This window comes from Nylanderia fulva, unplaced genomic scaffold (assembly GCF_048542155.1).
Source record: "Nylanderia fulva isolate GAGA-0341 unplaced genomic scaffold, ASM4854215v1 Scaffold15, whole genome shotgun sequence".
NCBI classification, from domain to species: domain Eukaryota; kingdom Metazoa; phylum Arthropoda; class Insecta; order Hymenoptera; family Formicidae; genus Nylanderia; species Nylanderia fulva.
This window is the reverse complement of record NW_028189730.1, coordinates 1,772,431-1,797,952: the sequence shown is the minus strand read 5'-3', so window position 1 is coordinate 1,797,952 and position 25,522 is coordinate 1,772,431. Positions and strand designations below refer to the sequence as shown.

The 25,522-nt window shown below is 42.5% G+C and overlaps 1 protein-coding gene across 2 annotated transcripts in view; it reads left to right on the top strand.

The window, feature by feature from the left end:
• LOC114938979 (protein apterous-like) overlaps positions 1-24,523 on the top strand; it is a 36,051-nt gene extending 11,528 nt beyond the window's left edge. The window contains exons 2-6 of one of the 2 annotated variants that reach the window (XM_085480463.1): positions 791-1,067; positions 1,971-2,361; positions 17,171-17,706; positions 19,949-20,163; positions 23,146-24,523. In XM_085480463.1, coding sequence (XP_085336589.1) covers positions 791-1,067; positions 1,971-2,361; positions 17,171-17,706; positions 19,949-20,163; positions 23,146-23,361 — 1,635 coding nt within the window. In that variant the 3' untranslated portion in view covers positions 23,362-24,523. Of the gene's footprint in view, positions 1-787; positions 1,068-1,970; positions 2,362-17,170; positions 17,707-19,948; positions 20,164-23,145 lie in introns of both variants that reach the window. The other variant, XM_085480462.1, reaches the window with a different exon arrangement.
• The last annotated feature ends 999 nt before the right edge of the window (positions 24,524-25,522 follow it).

Genomic DNA, 25,522 nt, shown 5'->3' with positions numbered 1-25,522 from the left:
GAGAGAAGGAGGGAGAGGAGGACGACAGGAGAAGGCAAGCTCGTAATTTATGTCTACGTAACATCGGCGGGTGCGTTGAACACTTGAAACACAGAGCGGTTGCTCGGATTGGCCGCCTTCGGGTACCTTATAGGGTCTCGGGCACATGCGCGCTGCGCCTTGCGACATCCATCAGAGAGACGACCGGCTACTACCATCGCCATGGTGTATTATTCTTTCTCTCTTGCACTTTTGTTTCTTCCCTCTGGTGACAGCGGCGGTTGCAACCCGTCGTCACTTTGCCGGCTCCTCGAGTCCGATAGGTTCCTCTCTCCTCGTCTTCTTTTCCTCATCCCGGATCTCTCGCTTGCCTCTCGGTCCCTTTAATCCTTTTTTATCTTCCTCGTTTTCCTATTTGTCTTGGTATCTTTATCTTGTTTTACTTCTTGTCGAATTTTTCTTTCAACTTTTCTCACGTTTTCGCTCTCTCGATATATTTTTCTCTTTGGGTTACCTTCTCTACATATATGCTTCATTTTAATATAGGTATTTACTGATAGAGAGTATAATATATCCTCCCCCACAACGAAATGTATAATACCAAATAATACTAATATTAAATAGGAGAGACTCGATGATTCTTTTTACCTACTCGAGAGAAACGATCAAAATCTCTTCGCCGAAGGTTTAAATTTGCATCCCACTTTTATGCATCCCGGCTTCGGCTTTCACGACGAAACACGCATGACGAACACGCGCGGCGATTCGATGCGCCAGCTAAAAGTGTCGATATGTCGATTTGTTCCAGCAGCCGCCCAGCACGCAGGAGCGTGGCAGCGGCTTGGCTGTGGGGCGCCAAGGGGGACCCGGTAGCGTGGGGGGACCCGGTGCGGTGGACCAGGCGCGAGATTTGAGCCCATGCCTGCCCGCGTCGATGGGCGATGCCGCGCGGCCGACCACTTTGCCGTGCAGCCCTCCCGCGGCCCATCATCACGGGCCCCTGCATCAGACCCACTGCGGTACCAACAACAACTGTTACGACGGCTCGACCACCCCTTACGAGTCGCGGGACTACGACTCTCCCGGAGGTACGATTCTTATTTGTCGAAAGAAGAAACGAGAGAGGAAAGCGGATATCCCTTAAAGGGCAAATTTAAGACCCGCATTTTTGGAAAATTTTATCGAGATGTTTTATCTTAATTGTGAGGTTGGTTCACTACATTTTTATACAGTTCCCCGTACCTAGTGAATCTTCCTGATCATCATTTGGAGACGATTTTTCCTTGGAAAATGTAAGAGGCACCAATCATTTTCAAGTTATACAATAATTTTTCGAAAGTATTAATTCTTAAACATTATTTTTATTTTAAATTTTGTTAATGTGATTAAATAGAGGTGTTTTTACCATAAAACTTTTGTCTTGAAAATTTCTTGATATCTTGAATAATTTTCGAGAAAAACAAACAGCCATTTTACTTATGAGGGATAATGTTACCTTTTAGACCGTAAATCAGCACAAAGTTTCAGAATTTTTTGAATTTCTGGCTTGCTTAACTATCCTTGTAAGTCTTGTGGAAACAAAGCATTCTTCAGTTAAGGGGATCCTAAACCTTGAGTTTCAGTCCTGTTTCATCGACAAAATGTGAAGTTAGATAAACTATAAATCTATTTATTCACTATACGGATTCTTTTTTACCTGGATTCATAATTCTGCAACCTAGATATATAAGACTATACAGATTGAGAAATCTTTTAATATATAAAACAGGATTGAGACTCAAGGAAATTCAAGATCCCCTTAATTTCAAGTAGAGTTCACTTTAAAAGAATTATAATTTAATCCACAAAGACACATGATGGCAAAAAGCAAACATGATGACCTCCCTCGACGTTTTCGCTGAGGAAAAATCGTCTCCAAATGACATCGGGAATATGCAACAGGCTAATGTGGAAAAGATACATATACAAAATGACGACCATTATTTTGACAGCGGGCGTACAGGAGTACAGAGGCAACTTCGAGAACGCGAACGACCTGAGCATGCCGTCGCAGACCACCGCGCATCACCTTCACCACCATCATCATCACCACCATCATCCCCATCTGCAGACGCAGGAGCAGCAGACGACGACGGAGCACTTGCACGCCGTTCCCAAGCTCGAGCCACCACCCACTCCGCCTGCACAATCCGAGGACGTGATTCCCGGGGTGGTTTGCGCGGGATGCGGCCTCAGGATATCCGACAGGTACTACCTTCAGGCAGTCGACAGGCGGTGGCACGTCGCGTGCCTCCAGTGCTCGCACTGCCATCAGGGTCTCGACAACGAGGTCACGTGCTTCAGCCGTGACGGGAACATCTATTGCAAGAAGGACTACTATCGGTGAGTGAGCGTTTGGAACTTGAATTAATAGCCTTATCTATCTTGTGACGTAAGAGGAGAAAAGAATTTAATAATCAAAGCTAGACTTAGAGAGATTGGCGCGATCGATTTTTTACGAGATAAATATATCGGACTTGCAACGCGCATAAACCGCACTTTGCACTTTAAGAGTGCATCTGTTAGTTTCAGATATATTTGACGTACCTTTCTTTTCCTAAAAGTAGAGAGAGAGAGAGAGTTGACATTTCATGGAAGTCTTAGTTTCCTTGACAATTTCATCGATGCTTCGATTGCTTAGCAATATCGTCTTATGTCGTCCTACTTTGACGCGGCTTGTTACGAAAACAATCTGTTCACGCGAAGTAATTTCTGCGATTTCAGGGTCGAGAATCCAGCAAAGAGTCGTTCTGAGAAATACGTCGCCGTTTTACGTAATTCGCGTTGCTCATTTCGGTCGTTACACGAATGTTCGCAAATAGCTAAAAATTACGCTGATTGAGCTGCATTACGAAAGGTAATGCAAATTACAATCAGCTGTTTTCTCCTCGCGCGAGGCTGTTTTTCTTTGAAGAAGAAATACGCAATGCTCCAGAATTTATCTTCGGGGATTTTCAAAATACATTCATATAATTTCTTCAAAAAAGGGATAGAAGGGTTTGGATAAAAATTTAACATAATTTGAATTTGCATTTATGGGAGTAGCGTTGGCCAGACTTTTTGTCAATTTCCTAATAAGATTTGACAATTATGAAAGTGTTTGAGGAATAATGTAAAAGGAGGGTCGAATTGCAATCTGTATATCTTGACGAGCCCGCCGTCGGGGCCTCACACGGTGTCGATCACCTTATGTAAGTTGTTGCTTCTCGTAGGTACGGGCCAGTCTATATACGTACACGGTCCGCGAACTAATGGTCACGACTCGACCATTTACCTCCGGCGGAGCGTTGATTGTCGATAAGTAAATCACCGTCGATCTACATTCGGGGAGCGACGACGGATGTGGAGATGTTGCATGCGAACCGCATATTCGGCGTCATTCAGCAAAGCTCGATCCTTGTTCTCAAATGACTTCGTCTCAGGCTACGTCTTATTAATTTTGCTAGCAATTTATCGAAATTTTTTAACTTTGTGGAATAGCGAAAAATTTTAATTAAACCGATTTTTTTCAAATTAGTGATTCTCTTGTTGTAGACAGAGTGTCCCAGATTTATCGATTTTTATGCATATATAGGATTGCAAATACATAATATTATCTTTAATCCCGAACATATTGACACCTTCTAGTCTGACTGTACTCGTACGTGTCGTAATAACGCAACAAATGTCAAGATTTGAATTCTCCGCTGTTTATAAATTGTGGCAGTCGGAGAGAAAGCAAACCAGACGCGCGTCTCCCCGTTGCATTATATAGATTTAATTTCGGTGTCCGCCATTGCGGCGTCGTCACGCCACGAGCTCATCAATTATGTGGCTTCATCGGTGTCTCCTTAATGTCTTATCGTCTTAAAATCGTCGCGAACGAACATAACTCGGCCTCTCTCGGTTCCGTCGCAATTTCGGGAACTGCCCCTCCCTCTCTCTTCCTCGCCTGCGCCTCTCCCGAAATCGCATTAGCCGATCTTAGGGAGGGCGAACCCGAGATCCTGGGATAAGCAGCTGGTCTCGTCCGACGCGTGCTCTCGTCGCCGAGAAGAGGCGAGGACGGAAGAAGGACGAGAGAGTCGTCGCATGCGTGCAGTTCGAGGAACTAAATTAGCCAGCGCTCGTCACTTTCGGCGACTCGGTTCGTTAGGTAACCGATGTGATCTTAATAGCGTAATAACATATAAGTAAATATATATATGTAATAATAAGTCTTTTTTATGGGTGTGTGTGTTTGTGTCTGCAAGAGAGCGATTTGCGAAAAAGACGTCAGCTTCGTGTTGAGAATTCACCCCTCACAAGTATTCTCAACTCTCTAATTTCATTCATTATAACAATGATAACGATACAAATGACAACTCTCTCACGTTTTACTTTTTCAATTTCGGGTTGAGTGCAATTTCGTTTCAATTTTACCCTGTCCTATCCTCGGCATAGATTTCTGTTACTTTTAATTTTTTTTCTCGCATGCACTCGTGCACGCGAAAGAAGCCGAGAATGGAATAGCGTAGACATCCCGTCACGACACTGTTTTAGCCCAGCTAAAACCTTATCTCGCCGCTTCGCATGCGCGCTCGTGTGTCTGCGACAACCAGCTGTCATTAGTCGAGAAACGTCAACCCGTCTCCGTCGCGTAACATCCGTTCGGAGATTTCGGAAGGAAAATTAATTTCATCAGATTTATCGAAGGACATTTTTGATCGAAATTGTCTAAGAACAACCCCTTTGACTCATATTTAAAAAAATCTGTCGAAGAAAATCGCTATTCTAGAAGGAAGCGCCATTTGCGTGTCGGCGGCTGTTAAAGGACTCTTAAGGGGATGCTGCCGTAGTTCTGTTTTATCGATTTTAAGTTAGGTTAGGTTCACTTTTTATTGAATATACAGATTGAAAAATTCTCCACGAGCTTTTAATCTTATTTTTATTACTTTTGTATTATTCTTTCATGTCATCTCTAGTGGGAGCGCCATATTTTGTGCACAAATAAACTGCAGAACTTTTGTATTAAATAAGTATTGTTTTGAGCTGATGCAACAGGCCGATAAAAACTGTAATTTTTTAACTTTTATTGTTTTTTATACGAAATTTCAGCGCTCCTCGTTCATTATTATCAGTACTTTAATTGTGGAGAAGGATTTTTCAATCCGTATAGCCAATAAAAAAAAACCCTTGAACTCAGAGTCGGTAAAACAGACAGGGTCAGCATCTCCTTAAAGGACTCTTAACGAGTCATTCTTTCTTTCCGGGAGAAGAGATGCGAATATCGCCCCGCCACGTAGGTATTACATGTCGAAAGTACCTCGTCACCTCGCGTGTTACCTCGGCCCGGCCGGGTGGCTTCGTCGTAAAAATTGCCTGTCCGTAAAGAGATCGTTGCACGCCCGAGGAAGTAGAAGCTTCCTGAACTCGAGACTCCCGACGTTTCTTTCTTCCTTCTTCCCTTTTGTTTCTCTCCGCTGCTTCTCTCGGTGTGTTTGTGTGTGCGTGAGAACGCGCCTCTTCTTTCGCCATATATTTTTCTTCGTCGTGCTTCGATCCGCGTCGCTCGGCGAGATGTACATTTGCTGTTAATCGAGGCGTGAATGACAGAACATAGAATTGCAAGAATTCGCATTTCCGAAGGTGCAACACAGACACATTAAAATCGAAAATCTATAGAGGAATCTAAAATTTTAACGCGCGCGGAGATACGAGATGGATTCAGAGATTTTCATTTCGCTTCCGGCTTCAGCACTGCAATATTAAAAGTCTCAAGAAATCTTCTCAGCACGTGAGAGGGAAAATTTTCAATAATGTACCAACTTTGAAGAAAATATGAATATTTGAGAATCTATAAATAAATGTTAAAAATTTATCGACATTTGTGTATCTAATCTAAGAATCTCGAAAGGAGATCCATATAATAATTTACAAAAAATTATAATATAAATATAAAATTTCGCAGCTTCCGTATCGTAGAATGTCGGATCGAATTCGCGCCAGAGTGTAGGTTATAAATGGTTATTTTTTTCTGGACCGAACATTGCTGCTGCAGAATAAGGTACAGCGCATTTTTTAGCCACCGGTTATTTATCGCGTCGGCAAACCACGTGGGACGTCGGATGCGCATAATTTATCGCGCTGCGACTCTTTAAAATTTAAAAGCATGACGGTCACGAAAATTCCGACGAGCCTCGCGCGATGATTGAATTCTCTTGGAGAGAAATCCCGCGTGTGATCTCTCCAAATAATACTCAACATCAGTGTTGCCGAATTGTTACGTTCAACGTGTAATTATAAAAAAAATTGACTTTCAGGAGACCCGCGATTTATACGAATTAAATTCCGGCTCCTCTCCCCTAATGAGAAATACACGCGAGAGAATACAATTCGTGACTTATTATGATTATTGTGGGGATTCTTTTGCCCAGGAAGTCGAATCCGATAAATGTCCCGTGTCTGATCTAATTAAAGCTTTCACCGCGTTATTTATTGCACAATGCTAATTTTTCATCTTAACGAGTAACAGAAATTATTTGCGATCATTCCTTTCGTAGTAATGGCATAATCATCCTCGCTCATTCATTACTAATTTCACGCGGCACTTAACGTATATAACGCACGCGTGCATTTACCTTCTCTTTACACGAGAGCAGAGAGAGAGAACATGAATTGAGTGGCGGAATTCAGATGTAGACGCCACCGGATCTGGAATACAGCGTGTCTGCTCATTCATTAAAGCGCATTAAGCGCGAATTTATCAGCGATCAAGAGTATAGACACGCTTCGATTCCTTTCCACATCTACACGTAACGCTGATGAACGGAGCGGAAAGGTAGAAAAAAGTGCAAAGGAAAGGAGAACGAGACGTAATTGGGGAATCCGCGGGTCTTTTTTTCGAATACCAATTTGTTTTATTAATGCGAGCCATTATTTTCAATCTTTCATTTCTGTATTTCGCACTTTTCGATCCTCGAATCTCTCCGAAGACATTTAAACATCTTTGCATTTTTGGAACCTTTCAAAAAGTAGCAGCAAGTTAAATATTTTGAAATACACAATTCTATTATAGAATTACAAATTATATGTTATTTCTCTACACAATCATTCTCCTTTTCAATATACTTTTCACACTGTTGTCATCAACTTTTTTATTCTACCAGAAAAAAATGTTTTCGGTTGTGTAGTCTCATTAGTTTGATTTTAATCCTATAATCCTAATCTTGCTTCATCTGATTATTGCTTTTGGACCCTTGAAGGATGCTTTGAAAGGACGAAGATTTTGGAATGATGACGAAGTCAAAGCGAGTCCTGGCTGGAGACCGAAACCTTTTTTTCTAACGGAATAAAGAAGCCGATGCAACGATGTGAGAATTCTATTGAAAAGGAGGATAATTAGAAAAAATAACAAATCATTTGTATCTCTAATTGAATTATATATTTAATTTACTGTTACACTTTTCGAGAAACATCCTCGTACATAAACTTGCTATCTTTCTATCGCAATCTTTCATTTGGAAACTTCTAATCGAGATCGCTCTATCTTGTTAAAACTCGTAATATTCTACTCGAGTTCTCTTTGCTCTCGATCGTTATCAGCAACGGGGAGATCTTGTTGAAGGAAAACAAGTTCCCCGCGAATTCTGTCGTCGGCGAGCGTCTCGGACTCGCTGTTTCCGCCGAAGTGGTCGTCTTAAATCAGGACCGCCTCGCAAAGAAAATAGCGAGTGGTAATTGAGCCGTAACCCTCGGCCGGCGAACACACAAATATTTCAGCGCCGAGGGAGTCCGCTCATAATTTAGCCCTCATAATTAAAATGCGCCGGAGAAGCTTCGCCTTGCATCCGTTTCGATAGAAGCGACGAGAACGGCGACTCACTAAAATAGGCATAATCCGTGTGCGCGTTTGCTCTCTCAGGATAATATCTTATATTACGGAGTTTGCAGAAATAAAGGAATACGCTCCTCTTGAAAGTGAAAGCAGCAAAAATGTCATTGATAAAAGTCGCGGGATATTTTAAAATGTATATACATATATAGCACCGAGTCCTTCAAAACCTCACATTGACGTAGAATCGCGAGTGTGAGTGAATAAATGAAGACATAAATCACGAGCAAACGATAAGAGATCCGATGACAGCTGGACATGTAACAGATGGTTACTTCGCACCTTGATCGGCGACACTTCGATGACTGAAGAACGTGTCAAAAGTGTTGTATGTATTTTGTTTCGGGGTAACTTTTTATCACATGGAGTGTCGAGTTTCACACAGAAGCCGACGAGCTGCCTCGCTCGAGCTTCCCTTATTTCCAGAAATCAGCGCGAGAGAAAAACAAAAAGATAATCGGAGAAGAGCTCGATTTATATTTAATCAATTAAATCCTCGCGATTGAGATGTTGTGCTGCAATATATTGTATGTTCTTGAAAATTTCGTGGATCCTAAACGTTCTTGAGAAGTCTGTTGTTTTTTCCTGTTTTATCGACAAAATGTGAGGTTAGATAAACTATAAATCTATTTATTGGCTATACGGATTGTCTTTTACCCAAAATTAGAACGCTTTGCCCTTTGTCAATATTAATACCTTAATTTGTACAGGAAAAACACTTATCTTCTAATTTCGAGTAAAAACAATCCGTATAGCCAACAAATAGATTTATAGCTGAATCTAAGCTCACATTTTATCGATAAAACAGGAATGAAACTTCAGTTAGCTTAGGATGCCCTTAATGCGCGTCGTTTTCTCGATATCAGCGAGAAGAGATCTCGCTTGTAAGGAGGAGCCTTTCGACAATGATTAGTAATGATAACGGGATGAAGCGTTATCTCGCGCGGATCTCCGCGTGTCTCCCGGAATTTCGACGCGCGGCCGAGGACATAAATACGACGACGGAATCACGATCCCCGACACACGTGCTGCGGCAACGACGGAACGAGCAGGGTAACATAATACGCGCGAAACCGCCGACCGACTCTCTCTCTCTCGCGACGTAACGCATCGCGAGGATATGCATAATCGGTAGCCATTCCGCTGTCGCGCGCTATCTTCTCCCGACCGTCCTCTCGGATCGCCGAGATACACGTACGGTTGCCCTCTTCGTCACTTTGGAACCTTAGAACTTTGTACAGTGCGATCTCGTCTCTTGAAACTTTCGAAATTTGCAGCAAAGATATTTTTGAATTTTTTGAGGTTCAATTTTTCTTATTACAGTGTCACTATATTTACATTCTCCGCGTGAATTTGAATTTTGTTGAATGCCTTGAAAATTAAGAAATCAAAACTTGAGCATCTAAAGCAATTTTAAATGTCATTAATAATATATCAGAGCTTTTCTCTGTCCGAAAAAAAATAGAAAGGACTTTTGTGAAACCTCCTGAAATATAACAAGAATTTGATGTCCAGCGGCTGCTACAAAAAATTCATTTACAATGCAAAGTTTCGAAAACACGTGGTTGATACTCATCAGATATACCACGTTGATGAAAAGGTGAAATATTAAGCAACGACAGAAGAATTGAATAAATGAATTCGTGTCGCGCTATCTCTCGCAAACAGTTTTCACAAACGACGACAATTATGAGATTGGTTGAGACATCGAAGACATCTACGAGGGGTGCTTTTTTTTCTAGAAATCCTTAACGAGTGAATAATGTCCGCTCAGCTGGAACATGGCCAGTCTCTTTATTACGGACGACGGGACGCAAGTGTGTGATCGGTACGATACCTTCCCGATGTAGTAGATCTCGTGAGATAGAGTGGAAAGGAAGGGGGTGTATATTTGTGACACCTGCGCCCGCTTTGTGCATCCAAGAAAAAATGCGAACGACATCCCCCTTCTGATGATACACCATAACTCGCGTTATCAGATTCACTTGACAATGGCGCCCCGCTAGCATTCGTTTGTCCGTCCGCATCACCGGACACCCTCGCGAAATTAATTCGGCGACATAGCGACGATCGAGCACTTTATACTTGCGCGGTGCTCGCCCCTTTCTTTCTCGACAAAATATTTGGCAACTTTACATATTACGAGGATTATTCCATCCGGGAGACGTTTCGCGCGTTGTACACGTTCGAGAAGATTTAAATTGCAGAGTTGCGAAATTTTAAATTAAAAAGGTAAGAATTATTTCGAAAAGAAGCGCACACGCTCGATGCGAAAGGAGTAAAAAAACGGAGAACCTCTCGCGGAGTATAAAATTCGTTGCCTGCGTGTCCCGGCGAGGGAATTTGTCGGTGGTTTTTACGAGTCGGTCGGTCGTCGCTCATTGCCATACTCGCTGGGGGATTCGGCGCGTATCTCGGCAGGGGGTGCGTTTCCTCCTTCCGCCAAGGTCGCTCGCTTATGCGTTTCGCCAGCCTCCGGCATAAACCATCTCCGCGCGAAAGTATCGCGTTACCGTCTCTTGCGAGCCACCGCGCGCGAGATGGACAACTGGAGATTGTTGTTGCTCGCGTGTGATTTACAGATGCGCGACTTTGTATCCTCCCTTCTCCGTGTAGCTAGGTAGGAATTTGTATAGGTAGTTTAATTTTTTTTTAGTATATTATTATTTTAAAATTTAATTAGCAAATTAATGGTCTATTAATATTTTTTGACAGAAAACAGCTGATTAAAAAGCGTTAATTTAATAATTAAATTTTAAATTAATAATGTGTGTTTTAAAAATATAAATAATGTTTTGAATAATACTTAAAATTTGATTAATATTTTTGACAGAAATCAGCTGATAACTGTCAAGAGTGTAGAGTATTATAATATATTATTTACAACATATTTTTATTTGAAGAATTAATTAGCAAATCAGCTAATTAAAGCGTTAATTAATTTGCTAATTAAATAAACTAATAATATATTTCAAATAATATATTATAATACTTTAAATTCAATTAATATTTTGACAGTTATCAGCTGATTTCTGTCAAATATTTACATCGCATCACTCGTTGAGGTTTCTGGTGTAAATAAGGCTGGAATGCATGACGCACGCAAAAGGGTTACATAAGTAGCGATGTTATATATTTTAATTCTAGGCCTTTGTAATTTTTGCATTTTAAATCGTGAAAGTCGTGAAATTGTATTCTCGCAATAAAAGAGGAAAATCCTGCTTTTCCTTTTCTTTTTCGAGTCGAATAATAAATTACGTTTGAAATGTACATAATTATATGTGTATTGCGCGTGTAAAACGCGTTCCGGATAAAATATAACTTCATAATTTCTCGCATCTATTACAATGTCGGATGAGATATGCTACAGGATTGTCTCCGGTCGCGGAAGCATAAATCGCGTCCACCATGCACTTGGGATACAAGTATCAGAGATCGTTTCTTGCTGCTAAATCGCTGCTAGGCGTATTAGTTTTGCACAGTAGGAGTAAATTAAGTTGGTAGCTGGAGGAGGATGAAGTTGGAATCATGTTTCTAGAAGCGGGAGCAGGAATGGAAGGCGAATTTCCGCTTTATAAAACGAACAAGGACTTGCTAATAATTTGCGTCAATCTCCTATATAGTCAAAGGAATTTAAACGAACACAAACAAAAAAAAAACATCAATTTTAATACATAATCTATAATCCAAACTATATTAAAAAAAAATTCGCCAGCCGTAGGATATGAATATGATAGGAGATCCGATAATTCACCCGGAATGATCATCGGATGGACATCGCGATGGGAGGATGAGGATCTCGAGTAGTAGTGCCATATATTATACGTACATTAACCGTCGAAGGGGCGACACCGGGGTTCGTCGCGTGGTATGCCAACGGCGGCCCCCGGCGATATAACGCCGTGATCTAGATTAATGCTGGAGCCGGTGTCGGCAGCAGTCACGTAGCGTCCCACGCGCAGCGTGTGTCCACCTTGGTTTGCGCGCGGGAATGTCCCAGCACCGGGTTCGCGGTTCCCTCTCTCTTGCTACATTATTCATAAAATAAAACGTGCGAAAAGGTAACCAGGGAGGAGTGAAAAAAAAAAAAGAATCGCACATGGGTTTGCACGGGACTCGCTCGGGATTAACGCGAAAATCATTCATCAGGCTCTCCACTTCCCCGACACTTCCGCGTGTCGTTAATAATGCGATACACGCGAGGGCGCTTGTTCGCTATTAAGATCGCGTTAAACTCGCTGACAGCGAGTTTTTCGTATAATCTCGGGTTGCCGAGGGAGACGAAATGCGCGCGATAAGTAACGCGTGTATAATTGAACTTAATTATAATTATGAGGTTTTTTTAAATCGGCCAACAGAGCCAAAGCACGAAAAATTAATTATTCTCTTGGTTTGAGATCACTAAGTTCCATATATAAATTAATCTCGAAACTTACATATGGAGAAATAGGCGCGAAAAATATAGGTACAAAAAAAGGTCTGTTGACCGATTTAATATTGAGAGCCGATAAAAATATTTCTTTCTAATTTAATTATAATTATATCGTATACAGTTACGTATAGTTTAATTAGAAATGGATAATTGTAGCTGCAAATAGATGACACGTGAATGATAACGATTTTGTGATGTATGTAGGGTATTTTTAATATTAAATTCTTCGCGAAACTCTTGAGATCAACGCGTCTGTGTGTGTGTGTGTATTTGAAAAAAAATGTTAAAACTCTCACACACGTCTGGAAGCTAAATCCCGAGGATGTTATCGCGCGACGACGGTCAAGTTAACCTTGATACAGATTCTGTACGCGCTTTATGGCATCGTGTCTTTGTCGCATTAGTCAACAACTGAATGTCCAAAAGATACCAAGGTCTGGCGATATCTATTCCTATACGCAGATTGTTGTATACACAGTGTGTTTAAATAAATAAATTCTCAATATAAAATCGCGACAAATTGGCTCAATCGGCATAAATTATTATTTATAAATTATCATATATTTTTTCCTATTTTGCTTAAGGGAATTCTAAACGCTCTTGAGAAGCCTGTTGTTTCTTTCCTGTTTTCTCGACAAAATGTGAGATTAGATAAACTATAAATATATTTTACATTAGCTATACGGATTGTATCTTACTTGAAATTAGATCAGGCCACATTTGACATTGGATAAAGGAATATAAGTGCACAATATTGTTAATGTAATAATAAATAATTCTCAAAGAAGGGAGGAGTAGATAAATTTAGCCCTGAAATTACGCGAGAGGTAACTCGATGTTCAGGACACCCTGTATCGTGCTTATGATGCGGCCTTACATTTCTACCTCGACCGAGACTCGTTTTCTCCGCGTTCGGGGATTAAGAAGCGTCGGCCCCGGCCTTGCCTGGCGCGACCGATGCCGTAAATTATTATTTCCACCGATAAAGACCGTCGTCGGGGCAGCGCCGCGCTGAGTGGAATTCTACCGGTTACACCGTAATTAATGCATCTGACGATAACCGGCGACGGCGGCGCAGATCTAATCGGATTCGCGCGCCGATTGTGGTCGCGGCGCCTTATCGCGAAATAAATGCACGCGCGTGGCTTTCGAGAAATGTATATATTATATATAGAGACCTCGCTACTTGGTGCGCGTTACGTAGATGAGCGAGCTGGATCCGAATCCGTGAGAAACCCCAGAGCGAACACGCGTTCCTTTTTCGCCAAAAAAAAAAAAAAAAAAAAAAAAGGAAGTCGCCGTCTGACCGCTAATTATCATATCGCGAGCATTGTCGGACCGCGCTCGGATCCTCTCGGACGCGCGTCTGGTACCCGGAAGAACGCGGGAACTCTGCTCCGAGGGGAGGAGAACGGATGGAAGGAGAGAAAGAGAAAAGTCCACGTGGTCCGAGTGTGCGAACGCGCGGCGAGCGGTCCGCGTTCGTTCTCCATAAAGGATTTCCGCCGCTTTTTTTTTCACCCTCGGAGAGAAGAAGCAACGCGCTACCGAGCATTGTATAATAATGTATCGCATATGGCGCATCTTGTAAAACTCTGCGGGCGTCCCTCCCCTTCCCCCGGCGTCTCGTCGGGAGAGAGAGAGAGAGAGAGGATGAAGACCTGAATGAGGTTTCGTTCCCGGGGCCGACTCATTCATCCGGCACGACGGCGGGCCTTAGAGAAGGTGACGAAAGGTCCCCGAAAAACCGCCTCCTCCAGGTTCGCGTTCGACGGGGGGTTCCTTCGGAAGTCTGCGGATTTCGTGGAGCGGCTTCTAGTTTTCGATCGCTGGTTTTACCTGCGATCGCCTCTTTTCTGGTCCCGATAGGGAGAATGCCACGAGGCGGGGTGTGTGTGTTTCGACGAGGAGTAAATAGGGGGAAGAATGTTTTATGGGATTGTGCGAGGGTAATACGGTTGGGTTGCGGGAGCTTTTTACTTTTCTTTCTCGCGTTATGCGTCACGTCACAATGTCTCACGCTGTTTCACGCTACGTCTCATATTTTAACCTCTCCGTCGACGTAAATTATTCCTCTTCTGGAGGAAAAAAAAGAAACACTGATTTTACTGGCTAAAGATAGATAAGCGTGACGGAAAGTTGTCCGGTCAAACTTCTGCGACGATAAATCTACTTTACAAATTACTTCCGATGTATTATGAATTGTTAATTTTTTCTCCTTAGTTTCGGGAAATATTGATTGCAGTAGTAGTATTTTTTTGTTTTGTTACGAGGGTTGTTTTTCACAAATATTAAAAAAATAATACATTGTGTATCAAGTGCGGAAAATTGACAATTGGTCACGTGTGCGGGGGATGGACGCACGAGCCGAAGGCAAAGTGGCTTTGTGCGCGAGGTGGCCGATCGTACGCCGCCATCTTGCGACGGCACGGTGCGGGAATAGCCGCGTTTCAAAGTCATTGCCCACGGCTTCAGCCGTGGACAATGTATTGCCCACGGCTTTAGCCGTGGGCAATGGCTTTGAATGCGGCTTATTCACTCACCGTGTCGCCGTTAGATGACGGCGTGGGAAATCGGCCGCTTTCCGCACAGAAAACACGTACACAAAGTGCCACTTTGCCTGCACATGTAATACAAATTATGTTTATTATTTTTGCGTCTCGTTCAATTTTCCTCAAATGGTGACCCGTTTGTATTTCGCTCGATTAGCCTGCGGGATAAGACAGATCCGATTAAATGAAAATATGCGGTCGGTACACCGCTGGAGACAAAACCAGCCTCACCATGGTCATCGCCCTATTCGGGTAGTCGGGGGTAGTCAATAGGATCAGAGTCTCGATAACAATGTGTCCCGAGTCAAGAGACCCTCGAAGGCGGGGGGGATACGCGGTTAATCCTACACAGATTTTAGGTCTTACACATACACGCCCAAACGTACACGTACACGCAAAAACAGCTCTTTGAATTTACAATTCTCTTTTGCTGACCGAACTGCTACCAAAAAAGGAAAAAATGTCCTTTCTTTTGTAACGAGAATATCCCCATTTTTAGATCATCTCATTCTTCGGACGGAAGTTTGCACAATTGCGCGCAATTTTATTTTTTTCTACGTAAGTACGTCTTCTAGAATTCTTTGACATTTCGCTGTGGAATCTGTATATAACGTGATCCTTTTTTAGGAGAGATTTTTTCGCAAACGCTACTCATACGGTCGTATTATATTTCATTCGCGGTTTTCACAATATTTCTCGTTTACATTCAACGTAAATAATCTCGTTTTTGTTCCGCACGTGTATTTGTTTCGCATCTCCTCATTTTCCAATCACAAAGATTTAAATCGCGAATGCATCCTCTCTTTGTTCCTATCTATCTCGTTCTATATAAATATCTCTGATTTGCGGTAACTTCATTTGCAACGTCGCGATTGTGCATTTTTTAAACGTATCCTTTGTCCAATTTAAAAATCTGACGGTCAAAAAGGGAAATATAGAAAGAGAGAATAAGAAATTATGAATTGTCATAAATTTGGAAAACTTTAGAATCCGTTGATTTGAAAACGCAGAAATAAATAGAATTTAAATATACCTGCGAAGAAGGTAGAAAAGTATTTTTTATTTGATCTTATCAAAATGATGAATGCTCAAAGAAACTTAAACACGTGACGGAACATTTATCCTGAAAACAAAATAGAGAAAAAGGGTAAAAAGAACTTTTCTTTTGTACTTAAATATCTTAAGTATCAAAAGAATGTCAAACGCCCAGAACGCTTCTAAAGAAAAAATAGTTTTAAAGAAACTATCGATACAATTAGTGGGAAAAAAAACAGTGGTCTTTTGAATGTCCCCATATTGATGAAAAATCGAAAAACATTGACAAAAGGCTTATAAGTGAGAGAATATGAAAAGAATAAAAATCCCGCACATTTACTTTTCAATAATCCAAATATAAGAATTTTGTGGACGTGAAGAAAAAGAAAACCCAAAAAGTTTAAGAATCCGACAAAACCTGCAGGATTTGCCGCATCCTCTTTCGCGGTGAATGAACGCGCCGGTGTATATCTCGCGTTTATTCCGCCGTCGCCAAAATGCAGGTCCATTTCCGATCCCAAGAGAGAGAAAAAGAGACGTCGTAAAGGAGAACGCGGTGGTATCCTTCGAATGGGACCGGCTCCGGGATCGGCGCGCGTTATAAGATCGGCCATGTCTTTATCTAGGTTCTTTAATACGCGGGACGAGCGTGGGGTGGTAATATATTTCGGGAGGCGGCGGAGAAGAGATAAGTGGTCGGGTAGGTAGGTAGCCGCGGCGCGGTTGTCGGCCAGATAGTCGACCGGTCTCCGGTAATGGAGACTGCAGGGTGCCGCTAATGCAGTAGCGATGTCACGGTGCTCTCTCCGGCTTGGTGCACTTCTCCCTTTTTCCCTTTGCTTTTCTGCCCCTTTGCTCATCCGCGATATCCTCTTTTCTCGCGATATCAGCCGACGTGTACGTTTCCTCTTTTTTCCCGCTTCTTGCTCTCGCGCGCGTGTACGACGTGGTCTCTCTTTAAACTCTCTATCGAGGATGTTGCATATCGCCGGGATATCACGATGCGATAGTACTCGGACATGTGGAATGTGTTTGTGCGAGATAACGCGGCGCAAGTTTATTTTCGTGTGAATTTTTTTTCTCTTTCACTCTCTCTCTCTCTCCCTCTACCTCTTCGATTAATCGAACGCGAGGGATTCGGTGAAGAAGAGAATTTTTTTTTTTGTAGAATTTACCTCCTTGTATTAAATTAATAAATTTGTATAATATAATTTCATAAATCTAAACTCGCACTCGCGGTGCACTCCCACACAATATTGATCTCCATCCCTCTGTTTGCAGGATGTTCGGCAGCATGAAGCGGTGCGCGCGCTGCCAGGCCGCGATTCTGGCCTCGGAGCTGGTGATGCGCGCGCGCGAGCTCGTCTTCCACGTGCGCTGCTTCTCGTGCGCGGCGTGCGCGGTGCCCTTGACGAAGGGCGACCACTTCGGCATGCGGGACGGCGCCGTGCTCTGCCGGCTGCACTACGAGATGGGCGCCGAGCTGCATCCGGCCCAGAGCCCGCCAGTCCCGGTCTATCCGCCCGGGCCGCACTATCCCGGCCAGCCCTTTCCCTCGCCCGAGTTCCTCCACCATCATCCCCATCATCATCATCATCAACACCACGCGCCGCCGCACCCGCATCACCCGATGCACCCCCAACACGTCAGCCCGGTGCCGCTGCAGCCCTCCACGCCCGCGGTGCCCGACGCGTCCTCGCCCCCCAAGGTGCCCTACTTCAACGGCGCCGCCGCCGCCGTAGTCCCGCCGCCCAGGCAGAAGGGCAGGCCCAGGAAGAGGAAGCCCAAGGATCTGGAGACGATGACCGCGAGTCTCGGTGAGTGCGGATTTTCCACCACTTTAGGCTCATCAATTTAGGCACGTTTAGGGCTCTTTGTTCCAACTTCGTGGAAAGTTTCACCCGACAGGTAGCATAGTTTTGGCTCTAATCTGTTGAGTAAAATTTACCAAGAAGCCGGAAAAATCAGGTTTAAGGTTGACCAATCACAGCCATTCTTCTTGAAAAAATGGAACGACTGTGATTGATCTGTCTTAGAACTAGGGATGTTATTCGAGGGGACGTCTAAACGTGCTCGATACGGAGAGAAAGAGAGAAGATCAACGTTTTAGAGCCGAATGTCTAAACCCAGATAGCACCGTGTTCGAAATTGCTTAAGAAATTTTATGATATGATATTAAAAAAAAACATCTTAAGGGGATGCTGCCATAGTTTTGTTTTACCGACTTTAAGTTAGGTTAGGTTCACTTTTTATTGAATATACAGATTGAAGAATTAATTCAAGTACGAATCTTTTGATACAGGCTTTTAATCTCGTTTTTATTACTTCTGTATTGTTTCATGTCATCTTTATTGGAAGCGCCGTATTTTGTGCACGAATAAACTACAGAACTTTTGTATTAAATAAGTATAGTTACGAGCTGATGCAAGAGAAGCCGATAAAAAAAACTGTAATTTTTTAACTCTTATTGCTTTTTATATACGAAATTACAGCGCTCCTCGTTCATTATTATCAGTACTTTAATCGTGGAGAAGGATTTTTCAATCTGTATAGCCAATAAAAAAAAGCCTTTGAACTCAAAGTCGGTAACACAGTCATGGTCAGCGTCCCCTTAAGAAATCTTATATTTTAATATCCAAAAAAGACATCTTAAAAACATTTTGCACCAATTTTAGACATGGTGCTGTCTGAGAAGTTTATCAAAATTTTGTGTCTTTGAGTCTTTTAAACCTGGAGTCTTTAAATTTTGAGTCTTTTAAACCTGGAAACTACGAAAGAGATCGAGAAGCTCAGATCCGCCGGAAGGCGACCGGGTCCTCGCGAAGGGTCCGTGATTTACGGGCGTGCGTGGGCGCGCGAGACACGTTTGCCACCGAAGCCTGATAAAATTTGTCGGCGCGACATAAATTCCCGAATCGAATTCCCAACAAAGCGCGTAGTAGTATGCCAACGTCTCGCGTGGGCGGCAGCTCTCTTTCTCTCTCGTTCTCTCTTAATTCTCTGACAGTTCTCTCTCCCCGGCGAGGACTCAATTCCCGATTGTTGACCGATCGCGTGGGAACAAGCTGGTTTCCAGCCGAAAAACCAGCCGCCACGAGGCTTCCACTTGCCAGTTCTTTTCTCTCTCTCTCTCTCTCTCTCTCTCTCTCTCTCTCTCTCTCTCTCTCTCTCTCTCTCTCTTAATTTCCTTTTTCTTTCCTCCGTTCTCGCTGGAGGAGGTCGTTCAGTGTCGTCGTGAAAAAGGATCGTAGCCGCGCGCAGGTGATCGTCCGAGTACCACAAGAGCCAGTCTCTGATCTATCGTGGATCATGCCGGCATTTTTTTTATGGTCGTCGCTAAAGGCCTCGTCGGTCCACGCTTTCGAGGCGAGATAAATAGCCGTGCGTTTAGTAATTGCGCTTGAGTTACGGTTGTAGTTCGTAGCGAGCGGACGATTTGTAAAGATTAATTGTCTAATAAGAGACGCGCCGTGCCGCGATCTCGATAATTTCGCGTCTCTCGGTTGCGACACGTCTCTCTTAGTGGATCATTATATACGAAGTTAGAAGAAGAAAGTGAGGGAGTAATTAAAAAAATAATAATGTCCCGTAAAAAGATTACAAAATCTGCAAATGCAAATTATATTCTCCAAATAGCTTCGATAGAGCTATCCAAGTTCAGTTTTGAATTTAACGAGGCGACGGAAGCAAATTCTAACGCTGGTTGATGCGTATCACGCCTCATTAGCTCCTCGAGTGCAAAGAGACCGACGAGAGGAGAGGAAACTGATAGCGTATACGCGGAAGACCGGTGAATACACGACCAATTACAACTCTATGCGGCAAATAGTTTATAGACACGATACCTCCTCTTCTAAACCAATGATCGTATTGATTCTGAGGAGAATATTAAATTTTAGACTATGCGAATTTAATTGACATTTCCATTTCTTGCGATTTGAAAATTAGAGAGAGAAAGAGAGAGTGTTGGCGATAAACTTTGAACGATGAAATTCTAGAAACCTTCGTCAAAGTTTCACCACAATTTCACCGACGACACTATCTGGATTTATGTTGCAGATTTAAACGCGGATTATATAGACATGCCCTTCGGCAGAGGTCCTGGGACTCCAGGTATGCCCGGCTCCAACAGCAGAACGAAGCGTATGAGAACGAGTTTCAAGCATCACCAGTTAAGGACGATGAAGAGCTACTTCGCGATCAATCACAATCCCGACGCGAAGGATCTCAAGCAGCTTTCTCAGAAAACTGGCCTGCCGAAAAGGGTGTTGCAGGTAAACAGACCGTTCATTCGCATCGATTCGCAATTTCGCGCATGTTTTCTTCCTTTACGGTCGGTTCGCGATGTTGAAACTCAGTTTTTCTCAATCCCTACTATTTTATCGACCTCTTAAGTGTAGCGCGTTCAGCTCCAAAAGCAGTTGCTTAATTGACTTTGGTTCACTCGCGTAATCTACAAGATACATTACATTTTTTACAAAATTATTTTTATCCGTACTTGACAGTTGCCGATGAAACGTACAAAATAAATAAAATAAAATGTCTAGCAAGAGAGAAGAATTTGCGCAACGTTTGCACGGCTCTTTGTGGCTATTTAATATTAGAGTCTACTTCTTCAACATACACATAGAATATTCTACATAATATATAGCCTTTAAATCTTTCTCCTTTCCTTCTAGATTAAATTCGCGAACGTTTATACACGTAAATCAGCGTGCAAATATAACGGGAACAATCGCGGCTTGTCGCAAAAACGGGAGAAAATCATGAGAGACGGATAGCCGGTGGTTTCTCTCGCCCGGCTTCTTCGCTCGCGCACATATTTTCGGGAGGCTGAGAAAGAGAGTCCTATAAAAATATTCACGTGCGTGCCCGCGTATATAGACACGCGCTTCTCCTCCCAATTAGTGCGACCCACGGCGGCGTGGCTACGCGAAGTTAAAAGAACCGCGCGGAACGGAGCGATATTTCCGTCGACGGGCTGCGGCCTTTCTCCGTAATTACGAGCCGGCGTCAATCCGGAGACACACAGTCGAAACCCCTCCGGAGCTGAGCCTCGCCGGCTTCTCTCGCGCTCTCGTTAACCCACCTACCGTTAAATTATTAGACTGTTACGAGAGTTTCGCGCGTTCCTTTCTTTGTGAAGCGTGTCGTGGACGCGTGGGAGAGAGGGTGATATTGACGATTTGGGAGTAAATGAGGCGATGCGAAAATGAGGTAACACGGTCTAGATTGGAAATCAGAGATCTCGGTTTCATTCTTCGTAATAGACGCAAACTTCTTCGCGACGCTGCTTAATTTCAACTTACCACCATTGTTTGCTGTCAGATTATTATCAATTTTTGAAATTAAATTTGACAAGAGATTTCGATGGAATTCTGAATATGCAGGATGTCCCAGAATTAGCAGTAAATTTATTAATGATAGATTCTTGGGATTATTTGGGGACGATTTTTCCTCAACAAAAATGTCGAGGCACCAATAATTTTCCTTAATAAAGAGTTTTTCGCTAAGTCTTGCGGAAATAAAAACGTTCAAGTAGAATTTACTTTAATAGAATTTTAATTTAAAGCTTAATTACAAAGATACGTGATGGCAAAAATTTTTCCCTCAACATTTTCACTAAGAAAAAAGCATCTTCAAATGATCTCAGAAACCTGCCATTTACTACTGGAACATCTTGTATAGAGATATATAACAAACTTATTTCTCTTAAAAAAAATTGATGAAATGATTGAATCACGGGGAGTCAATTTTGGAAAGAAGCTGACGTTTGTCCAGAGATGATCGCCATGTTTCTCCGAAACTTCCTTTCGTATACAACAGTCACTCCGTTACGTATTGCTCCTGCTTTTGCGTTCATTCGTCGAGTCCGAAGGAGAGGGTTGGAGGTGGCTACTATTGTATTCGTAGGGTTCTTGGTCGCCATCTTGCTTGATATTGATCGCGAAACGCACGAATACTTGTTCGTCGCGCACACGTATACACAATCTCACGCACTTTGAAGGGGAAACACACGAGTTGTCGGTGTTTGCGAGTTCTTTCGCTGCAAGACTCTACGGGGGAGGAGACTGTCTTGAAAATGGCGACGCGAGATTTCATTCTACTGTGAATACGAAAGAAAGCTCTTTCTTTCTGTCATCGTACGCATTTTTCTCCCCAAACAATTCTTTTCAATATGACGTAAAGGCAATAATTTTTCTACCAGACTATTACCCTAGTATAGATATTTAATAGTAGCGACAGTACATAGCGGTATCTTTGATCTTCATGTACTCAATTTTTATGACCTTGAGATTAACCGCCATATTGTTAGACTAAAATAGTGGCGTTCTTCCCGCGATTCGGACAATTTGTAGCAGCACAATACGTCCTCGCACTCATTTTACTTGTTATATAATAAATGTTTTATAAAAAGTTAGTGAATTCGCGTGCTCAACTCATCACCTAACTTGTCACAATACAAAACATATGCGTCTGAGTAGGTTATGTCACTATGCATATGTTTCGGCTAAGAACATGGCGGCTATGAAAATCAGATCCCAAAATAAATACGGAGTGTCGCTACTATTAATGTCTATACTATGCTATTCCGCAATAAATACACGGAGAGAATTTTCTCTTAAACTTTACCCTGAAAATCATGCATGATAATCGTGCGACAATATGGTATTGGAAGAATCTTATAAGAGTTTCTCTGATTTTTAACACAATAAAAATATTAATTGTACATAGTAAATTTTACTAAGAATTGTATATTACATAGTACTATGTACATATAGTACTATGTACATAGACTATGTATATAGTGCTATACACATTACGTAGTACATAGTACTATGTAATGTACATAGTAGGTACTATGCAATGTACATAGTAGGTACTATGCAATGTACATAGTAGGCACTATGTAATGTACATAGTAGGCACTATGTAATGTACATAGTAGGTACTATGTAATGTACATAGTAGGTACTATGTACATAGTAAATTTTACTAAGAATTTACTATGTACAGTAAATTTACTATGTATAGTTTTACATAGTAAAATTTACTATGTACAATTAATATTTTTATTGTGGTAAATATTAATCAGAGAAACTTATAAGATTCTTCCAATATACCATATTGTCGCACGATTACCATGATTTTCAGGGTAAACTCTAAGAGAAAATTCTCTCTGTGTAAGAAATTTCTCCACGTAATCGACTGTGCATTCGACCCGGTGCCGAACCTTGTGCTGGTCTTGTTCCCAGGTCTGGTTCCAGAACGCGCGAGCGAAATGGCGGCGCATGGTGCTGAAGCAGGAGGGCAAGTCGGACAAGTGCGACGGCGGAGTGGACGGCGGTAACCTCGGCGACCTTGAGCTCTACGGGAACAGCGCCGGAAGTGGCGGGCCGCCGATGAGCCCGCCCTTCATGCTCGGCGGTCCCCACAGCCCTGCATCCTTAGCCTCCCTCGACTGCGCGTGATCCTCGAGATCCAGGTTCGTCCTCTCTGACTAACGTCGGGACGTCGACGGTTTCTCCTCTCGCGAAAGCGACGAATTGTATTAATAATAAATAATGAAAGAAAGGACTCTCGCGAGGATCGAGGAACGAGCTTCTCGAGAGAGAGAGAGAGTGCCGATTTTTCGCGTTTCAATCTGAATTCTTTCCTCGTCATCTCTCGATTGAAAAAACCGCGGCCTCTCTCGAGAAACTCTTGCTTCGAATGATCGGATGATCGGGACGACGTGAAACCGACGGATATGTGTTGAATCATGTTGGCGCGCGCGTGGATCCGTTTAATTGATATAAAATCGTTGTATTTATTGTAGCCCGAATTGCGCGACGTCTTCGTCGCGGAACACTAAAGTCGCGTTCGTTGAAGGCAATGTAATTAGTAACAAGATCTATTTATTCGTCTAAGCCTAATTATGGGTCGCGAACATTACCAGAGCTGTGTGAAAATCCAGCGTTTCTCGAGAGTTCTTGAAGAATTCTTTCGCTCGATTATTTTTCCTCGAGGATGCATTATTTATACATATTATAATTATTATTTTTTCCCCAACAACATATATGTATACATGTTGACGACAAAATTGGCTATCGTTGATCGATCAATAAATAAGGAAATTTATATATTTAATTTTTCTCTACTGCGTCTTTGTTTCCTCTCGAAAAAGATACGCCTGCCGAACTTAAGATTAATCGACAGTCCGTCGAACTCGCGCGAGATTGAAACGCTGGACTTTGACGAGGATAATATTAATTATTTATAAAACACGAGCTGCGAGAGCGCGTTATCGTAATTGTATATTATTGCTCAAGACGGCGACAGATAATCTCGAGATAACAGTTCGACCTTATTACTGTAAATAAAGGATGTTCCTCCTCGCGTGGATATATGTATATGCATACATGCAAATATACATATACATATACATATGTACGCGTTTCTTAAGGCACCGTTATAGGTTGTAGGGCCCTATTAATTGCATTCGGTCGTGTGGCTTCTCTACTAGGCGAGAGGTAATAATAGCAATGACGATACGCAGGATTACTGTTATTATTCCTCCTTGTAACGATGCGGAAGGATTGTCCGACTCTTTTGCAACATCATTTTTTCATCAAATATATTTTGACGATATAAGTTGCGTATGTGTCTTCTTCCCGTCACACGTTTCCTTATACCTCCATCTCAAGTGTACTTTAAGAAACTGGACTTTAACCGATCTCTCGAAAGACGTCTTTCGTCAGAGAGATTTTTCGATCGAGAAATAATTACCAACGCAAAGTAAGTATATAATTCACGACGTCAATTGAATTTTGCGCTAATATTTGCAGATTGTTTTTTGGTCCGGAAACGTTCACTTTGATTTTTTTTTTTCATTCTTCGCGATATAAACTGGATCGAGAATTGCATATTGCATCCATTTAGTTCGCAGAATCGGCTTTCGACAACAGAATCCGAGACTTTCCACGAAGGAGACGTAATGGAAAGTCGCGTGGTGTAGCGTGCGAGCCACCGATGGTGAACCAGAATTTCACCTGACAAAAACGGGCACTAACATTGTCCGTCCTGTCTTACCAGTCGGTTAACTGGATTCACTGACCAGCGATATATAATGGCCGAGGTATTCCGCGCTCCATTTATGCGCGTGCAAAAAGTTACGTGAAATTTGATTTGTTCTAATATATCGTATCTCTTTAAAATCTCGTGTGTGTCGCAAACTGTACCAAACGTTACCCTACATCTTGCTTTCTCAGGCAAAGAAAAAGAAAGAGAGAGGAGGGAATCTCTTTTAAAAACGGAGTCAAAGCAATAAACTCGTACATATTATTAATACAAAATGAAGTTTCAAATCTCCGCCTTTTCCAAGAGAGTATCTCTTCCGCTCGTTATTCACGTCCCTCGTCTTATTTACGGGCTTTGTCCGCCCAGACTGGCGATGTGCCGGGTTCACAGAGATTTCTTTTGGACACGCCGCAGCGTCAACGATTTAACGGCCCGATTATGCGAGAGCCTTTATGAAAATGCGATGCGTCTCTCTCTCTCTCTTTCTTTCTCTCGCGCGCGCGGCTATTAAAACTGAAATTAAATCCAGCACGTCAGACCGAATTACGCAAGACTGGTTACCGGGTTCTCCGC